The 8,635-nt window shown below is 33.0% G+C and overlaps 1 protein-coding gene across 1 annotated transcript; it reads left to right on the plus strand.

Annotated features, from left to right (window-relative positions):
• The first annotated feature begins 1,011 nt into the window (after positions 1-1,011).
• LOC140860125 (uncharacterized) lies at positions 1,012-3,298 on the plus strand. The gene is made up of 3 exons (XM_073262944.1): positions 1,012-2,300; positions 2,742-2,984; positions 3,073-3,298. The coding sequence occupies exons 1-3, from the start codon at positions 1,012-1,014 to the stop codon at positions 3,296-3,298; spliced, it is 1,758 nt and encodes a 585-aa protein (XP_073119045.1).
• The last annotated feature ends 5,337 nt before the right edge of the window (positions 3,299-8,635 follow it).

Raw genomic sequence — 8,635 nt, forward strand, 5'->3', positions numbered from 1 at the left:
CTTGATTGACGTAGCTGAAATCCGGACAAGCTACAAGCACAAAAGGCTCAATCAAACATCATTCGATTCAAGTAAAATAATAAAGTAACATCGATATCAAACCTCGAACAATTCAACAACGATTTGAATTCTGTAATTTCTGGACTCCAAAATCTGCAACTGAATCTGAAAGGAGATATAAAAGAATTCCAATGTCAATCCATCCAAATCAACCATTCAAACTCAATTTCAACTCCTAAATCCAAAATCTCATCAATATAAACGATTGATATTTCAAAACTCAAACTGGCGGCATAACGGCTATAACTGATCAAACCGAAAATACAGACAGTATAATATCAATCCAATAAACTCAAATCAACTATCAAACCCAAAAATGGCTCAAACCCAACAAATCTCCAAAACCCAAATTTTGAATAATCTTCCAAAAATCAAAACAATTCCGAACGACGCTCAAATTCAAAACTGAATGAGAATAAACGATCAAAACTCTGCCAAGAATAACATACTCGAAACTCAGTCGATTCTAACAACATCCAAAAAACAAAACGTATCTGATCGGAGAAATACCTACGGTATAACGGAGCTCTCACTGCCGTGATCGCTAATCTGCCTTCAGAATTAAATTCCAACGGACGGATCGACCGGAAATCGAAATCACAAAGTTTGGAATGGGTTTGGGGCTTCGTCTATGGAGGAGAGAGGCGAGGGAGAGAGGAAGAAGAAGGAGAAGGAATGGAGAAGAAAAGTCAAAAGCCCATTAAATATCTAACAATCTCCATTTTTGCATTTTAGTCCCTGAAAAATCCGACATTTGCAAAAAGGATCCTGATAAAAAACAAGTCGGCTCTTGAACTCTGAAATCTCCGATTAACTCAATTATGCTCAATTAAGATAAATTCGGGGCGTTACAAACAACCTAACAAATCTCCTAGAATTGATATTGATGTGAGTACTCTTGAACCTGATCCGGCATTACGTACCCCGATATGGAAATATCCTGTTAATCAAATGGATGAAATCAGACGAGTTTATATCAAGATGGGGCCATATCAACCTATTAAGAATGAGTATCCGCCGACCAAATTTGGAAGTCAGAATCGACGATTCCAAAGTCATTGGTTTAAGAAATTTACTTGGTTAGAGTATTCTCCTTCGAAAGATGCTGCATTTTGTTTTCCATGTTTCTTGTTTGAACATAAAAATCCTCGCAATTCTGCATTTACGATAGATGGATTCAAATATTGGAAGCGAGTTAATGATGGGGATAGATGCGCATTTTTTATGCATATAGGATGCAATACTTCCCCACATAACAAGGCTGTGGAATATCTTAATAATTTGATGAATATACCTTGTCATATTGACAAAGTGATAAATGCACAATCTTCAGAAGAAAAGCAGAAGAATAGATTACGTCTTATAGCAACTATTGAAAGCATTAGATGGCTCACTTTGCAAGCATGTGCACTTACAGGGCATGACGAATCTCCAGCTTCTAAAAATCATGGAAATTTTATCGAAATGATAAAATTTATGGGAAAAATGAATGAGAGTATTGGGGACATCGTCTTAGAGAAAGCTCCAAAGAATGCAAAGTATACTTCACCAGATATTCAGAAAGATATCTTGAATATTATTTCCAACCAAGTGATAACCAATATTCGTTTAGAAATCGGGGATGCAAAATTCTGCATTTTAGTTGATGAAGCAAGAGATGCATCTAACAAGGAGCAGATGGCAATTGTATTAAGATTTGTAGATAGTGATGGATTTTTAAAAGAGCGGTTCTTTTCCATTGTACATGTGACAGATACAACTGCTGCAATACTTAAGAAAGAAATATCTGATGCTCTTGGTCGTTATGACTTGCATATCCACAACATGCGGGGACATGGATATGATGGAGCTAGCAATATGCGCGGTTCTTGGAATGGATTACAAGCTCTTTTCTTGAGAGATTTTTCATGTGCATATAATGTACATTGTTTCGCTCATCGGCTCCAACTAGCATTAATTGCAGCTGCTGAAAAAGAGGTATCCATTTGGTTATTCTTTTCAAAATTGAATTCCATTTGTAATCTCATCAATGCATCTCCTAAACGCCATGCTGAGTTACATTCTGCTCAAAGAATTGAAGTTGCGCATATGGTAGCTACTGGTGAACGTGATACTGGTAGAGGATGTAATCAAATTGGAAATTTATTAGGGCCTGAAAAGACTCGTTGGAGTTCTAATTTTGACTCACTTTGCAGCATGATTGATATGTATAGCTCTGTCACTACTGTGTTAGGAATATGGTGAATGATGGGGCTTCTAATTCTATCCGTGGTGTTTGTTGATTGCGATGAAGTCTTTTGATTTCGTATTCATATTACACTTGATGCAGAAGATAATGGGGCTAACAAATCTGGTTTGTCGATCATTGCAAGAGAAATCTCTGGATATTTTAAATGCAATGGATTGTGTTTCAACTACTAAAACTTTACTGCATACATTATGAGAAGAAGGATTTGTTATCCTACTTAGTTATGTGAAAGAAGTTTGTGTCAAGCATGATATTGAGATACCAAACATGGAAGCTCGTTATAAATCTGGTACGGGTCGTTCTTGTCAACAAAAAGATTCAATCACAGTTGAGCACCACTATCGATTTGATGTATTTACAGGTGCAATAGATTTTCAAGTTGAAGAGCTTAATAATAAATTCAATGATGAGACAGTTGAACTTCTTAACTTAGTTGTGCTTTGGAACCTAGAGAAAACTTTAAGTTTTTTAATGTTGATCATGTTTATCGACTTGCTGAGAAATTCTACTCTCTTGATTTCGATGCACAAGATTTGCATCACTTGAGATTGCAATTGGATCATTATAAACTTGATATTGTTGGCCATGAAATATTTCAGAATTTATCATCTATTTCTGAATGGTGTCGAAGATTGGTTGAGACAAATAAGTCAGAAACCTACAATTTGATTGACAGGTTATTTTTTCATGTGTTATACTTTATATTTACATCAGCTACATCGTTTACTTATATATTAAATCTAATATGTTTAATTAATTGATAGGTTGATTCGTCTTGTTTTAACTCTCCCAGTTTCTACTGCAACAACAGAACGAGCATTTTCAGCTATGAAACTTGTTAAAATAGCTCCTCGAAATAAGATGGAAGCAGAGTTCTTCGCAGATTCTATGGTAATCTACATTGAACGGGATTTGGTCGAAAAAATTGATAACGATTTAATCATTCTTGAGTTTGATTCTAAGAAGAATCGAAGAGCGCAACTCCAGTAGTGTTTTAGCTACGTGTTTTTGAAGGTATTAAATATTAAATACTTTTGTTGCATGTTTGCATAAAGTTAATATTTACATAATTTTTAATTAATTATTTATTTTGTCAATATATTAAAGTACGGGACGGAGCCAGCCCCAGGTATTTTTGAATCCTGGCTCCGCCCCTGGTCCTGCCCCTCGATCTCAACGATAATCTAACCTGCACCAAGCAAGCATAGTGAGTCTAATGACTCAACAAGTATAAACTTTGTAATAACAAGGGTTGAAAATATCTGCGGCAATACTTAAATTACTGTACATATAATACTTTGAAACTTGCACTGTATGCAATGAACTCACGCAAACTCACACTTTGAAACTTGGAACTTACTTAAACTTTACTTGAAACTTTCTTAAACTTTCCTTTAACTGAACTTTACTTTTCTGTGAAGCCAGGATTTCTCCCAACCCGTCCAAACCCGTCTGTTGGTAAGGGAAAACAGGATTTCTCTCAACCCGTCCAAATCCCTCTATTGGTAAGGGAAGCCAGAATTTCTCTCAACCCGTCCAAACTCCTCTGTGTCACAAATCAACTCACTTCATTCAAAAAAAATTTACTTTCCTTGACTTTAAACTTTAACTTTTCTTGAGATGCAAAAGAAATACTTCAATTTGCTTAAACTTTACTCAACTCGAAGACGATAACTCAGGCACACGAATATGAAACTTTATGAAATGAAAGCCCAACTCAAAATAATAATATTAGATGAGTGAGTGGCTGCCCCTAAGTTAGATACCCAACTTTGGCTCTATTTTTCCTCAAACGTGTCTTAAACCGAGCAATCAAACCGAAAAGCCCTTAACTCAATCTTACCTTAACCAAATTCAATTTCGCTTGAACCGACACTCTCTAAACACTTCAAACTAACCCAAGGACTAGGTTAGGACCTCCAAAGACCAACCGAGCAACCCGATCAAAATGGATTTCCGGGCAGCCCTCAAATTTGTCAAAATTCTGCACTAGTCACCCCAACTTGAGAAATTCCTAACTTGACCAAAACTAACCCGATTTGCTCCCAATTCAAACCGACATGAACAAAAAATCCTAAACTAGACTTAGGACCAGCCCTCACCCATCCATAGTTGCCCAAACCGTTCAGTTTAAGCAACTAATCCAACATCTCACACATTGCTCTAAAAATTATGCTCCAACCCTTTAACTTAAATGACCCTTATCCTATCCGAAACTTAACCTAATCGAGCCCAATTTGAACCGACACGACCACGACTAAGTCACGACTCAACCAGACCTGGTGTGACAGCTCCCCTGCCCAGAAATCCAACAACCCACAGGCAAAAGCTTAATCAACCAACTTCACCTATACTTTCAAACCCAACTCTATGCCCCTTTTTCCTTAAACTTTAACTCTTTCTAGACCCTAATACCATCCTTAGGGACTTAATACAGGCACTAGGGCAGCCCCTAACCACACAACAAATCTCATTTTCGAAAATGCCAAGATCACTCAAAAAAAAGTAATAAACACTTGTGCAATCAAAAAGACCATTGGCATTCAAAAATTTCTCATAACACAACTTCAAACTCAAACAACACATCTTGAAAATCTCGAATTTAGGCATGAATAACTTCTGAAATTTTTGAAAAATCAATATGCCTTTAAAACTCTTCATATCTCATATCACAATTCATCATACAACTCTTTAAAATGCAAATCATAAGCATAGCTCGAATTTAAACATAATACTTGCTGGAAAATGGTAAAAACCGAACACAACAATGCCAAAATCATGACCATTTCGAATTTTAACAAGAACTATAGCACAAAAGGGTTAAATAGCTAGCTTGAAGTCCAAATGGAAGCCTATACTTGCCTTTCTTGAAATGCTTAAAAAAAACTGGTGGAACCTAGCTGGAACACGGCACAACAGCTGCTAGGACACCCAAGACTCGAGCTTCGATCAGCTATGGTGGTTGCAGTAGGCGGCGGCCATCGGAAAGCTAGGAGAGGAAGCCGATGGAATGGCTTGGTGAGGAAGTGAGAAACGTGAGAGAGAGAGTGTGAGGCGTGGGAGAGGTTTAATTTGGGGCTAGGGTTATACTTGAGTTATATTTTAAGTTTAAGTGTATATGTGTGTGTATGTATAGATGTATGTATGCATAGGTGGGTGTGTGGTGTGTGAGTGTGTTTTAAAAAGTGCTACTCATTTTAATAAAAGTGTTATCCTAATTGTTACAACTTTTCTTTCAAATAAACTTTGCACTATAAAATTCCTAATTTGAAATTCCCAATTTAAAATATTAAATTGGATTTTTACTAATCCGGGTTTTAAAATGCTAATTTTTGAAAAGTTTAAAAATAATCTCAAGAATGCGATAAAGACGATTTTTGTCACCAGAAAAATTCTAAAAATTAACTTTCATCTATTTTCATCATTTCTCCCAACTTATAACTCTCGAAATAAAATCTTGGAATTAACCGCCGAAGTCCACCGTCGCCGAAAGTCAGAACCAAAAGTCACTGAACTCAAGAATCTTATGAATAAATAACTTAAAATATTTGAGCAACTTAAACTTTAAAGGAATTTAAACAATAAATTAGAAATTAAAATCAATACTTTGAATATTTTGATGTCAAAACGATAAATAAAATATTTAAATAATAAACAGAGCGATTAAAATAATTTAAACAAGCTTAACGAACGATTAAAAGTCATTTAAATAAATACGCCAGCAGAATAAAAAATGTTTAAAATGACTTGGACAGTTAAAATTATTTAAATAAATAAGATATAAATTTAAATAATTTAAATAACTAACCACTAAACTTAAATTATTTATAATAAATAAGTTGAGCAATTAAAATCTTATAAATAACTATCAAATAAGTTCAAGTAATTTTTAATAAGTAAACGGAACACTTAAGATCATTTAAATGAATAAACAAAATAATTAAATCATTTAATTAATCAAACTTAACTTTTAAAATATTTAGAACAATTAAGTTGCACAATAAAAATCATTTTGACAAATAAACTTAAACAAATTAAAAGCATTAAATAAATAGTTAGTAAAATAAAATCATTTGAATAAATAATTAATATTTTATTGACAAATAATTCAAATAAAGAATTTAAATCAATTAAACTTAAAAATAATAATCCTAATATTTATTTAATTTAATGCATGCAATTTAGTAGATTGGATTTTAGGTGCTACAATATTCTTATGTGATGATCATAAATTATGTATTTTAAGGACATGCATGCATATATATTATTTATTATGTATATTGCATGTATTATATGCTTCATGATTTTGAAGCATGTTGTTACTATGAGATAGAACATGTTGAGCCTCTAGGCTTACTAGACTTAAATGGTGCAAGTGAGCAGGTAGATTTTGATGTAGAGAACTTAGCCCCAACTGGCGGTGAGGACGCATGAGCTCCCGACGGTTGGCTAGCCCGTGACCTACGCTCTAGTCTATTTCTCAGTGTTTTTTATGAATTATACAGTTTCTCGCACAAGTATTTCTTGATTTATAGTTTATTAGGTTGAGGATTTTATGAGGGTATGAACGATGATATTTTATGCATGGGTTTGTTTATTTTTAAGATATTTTTATTTGCATGCAAAATATTGAGATTTTTATGTAGAATATTGTTATGGAAATTTATTTAAGTCTAAAAATATTTATGGATTTATTTAATAAATATATATTATTAAATATTTAGTTATTTTGTTAATTATTATTTTAAAAAAATTTAGAAGTAGTAAGATTGAGTCGTTTCAGTTGGTATCAGAGCAAGGTCCTTGGAGGGTACTAGTCTGCCACGTGGTGCTCAGAAGTCGCAGTGTCAGTCTGTGAGTTTTAAATGTTTTAAGTTATGTTTTATGTAGGGGGCACATGTTTATTTTATGAAAATTTGAAGTATGAAAGTTTTAAAATAAAATGCTTAGTTATGCATGGCGGTTACGTAAGGGATTTATGGAAATTACAGTATATCTCCGAATCGTGTTTTACGACAGGATGACCACAAGGAATTTCGAAATTTGAGAATTTGATTATATTTTGTTTGAATCTAAGTTTGATATTTATGATATATGGGTTGACACTTGAATTTTGGTATTAACTTATTGATTTTAAGTTAGAATGATTTCATGGGTGAATTGTTGGTTAAATTGATCGTGGGATTAGCACATAGGGTATATTATAAATGTAATTATTTAACTCATGAATTTGTGATTTTTGAGGAATTATTTGAGAACAATGATTTACACGTATAGGTTATGATTTTTCGGATTTAGTTATAACAAGAAACATAGTTGATATGTGAGGTTATTTTTGAGTTTGCATGGAAAAGTTTTACTAGTTCATTTTTTTTTATAGGAGTTGATATTTTACGTGTCATGTTTACATGAAAAATTTGGGAACAAACGTCCAGCTCACGAATGTTGGGAGATATATAAGTGGAGTGTATAAGCATATGTAACCAGTTAAGTTTTGGTATAATGCGATTGTTGTATTTGGGAAGATGAGAAGTAGAGTTAATAATTGGTTTTTATGTATAAGTTGAGGTAAGCATATAGTTGTACTTTCAGTATAGTATTAAAGATTATATAAGAAGTCAAATTTGGGTTACAATGCGTAGTAAGTAAGTTGTAATAATTCTCTTTACTAGGTGTTTATCAGCGAAGGTTTATAAATCTAGGCTTGATAGAGATAAAGTACACACATGGAACAGTTAAAATATGTTGTTTATCAGAGTGCGCAGCGAAAGCATGATTTTTGAAATACTAAAACTTGGGAACTAGGTATGTAAATGAGGATTTAGTAAATTGAACTTTTAGAGACTTCGCTATTAGAATTTGATCATTCGAATTTCAAAGACAGAATTCCATTTAAGGGGGGAGAATTCTAACGCCCGAAAATTCGTTTACGTAAACCCGCATGCATAACTAGGGAATTTAATGATTTAAAAATTATAAAAGAGGTTAAATGATTTTATGTACTATTATGTGAATTTATGTGAATTATTTTCATGTTTTAAATTTTATTATTTTTAGCATTTAACCCGCATTTATGCTATTTATGGAATTTTTAGAAATATTGTTTTTCGATCGCGTAGAAGGGACCGTGGATGAACGAGATTAGGATTTTTACTCAAAATATTTTTATGAAAATTTAATGAGCCATAAATTATTATTTTAAGGTATTATTTTCTTAAAATAATAGTTTTAATATATATAAGTCCAATTTTCACAAAAATTAGCCATTTTAAAAGTTTTTAATAGGCTTTTAAAAACCTATAATTATATATTACGAAATTTAATCAG

This window comes from Henckelia pumila, chromosome 1 (assembly GCF_033568475.1).
Source record: "Henckelia pumila isolate YLH828 chromosome 1, ASM3356847v2, whole genome shotgun sequence".
Lineage (NCBI taxonomy): Eukaryota > Viridiplantae > Streptophyta > Magnoliopsida > Lamiales > Gesneriaceae > Henckelia > Henckelia pumila.

Coding starts and splice junctions, on each gene's coding strand:
- LOC140860125 (XM_073262944.1), top strand. CDS start 1,012: ATGGATGAAATCAGACGAGTTTATATCAAGATGGGGCCATATCAACCT. Junction 2,301..2,741: donor ACTACTGTGTTAGGAATATG/GTGAATGATGGG, acceptor TTCTTAACTTAG/TTGTGCTTTGGAACCTAGAG. Junction 2,985..3,072: donor ACCTACAATTTGATTGACAG/GTTATTTTTTCA, acceptor ATTAATTGATAG/GTTGATTCGTCTTGTTTTAA.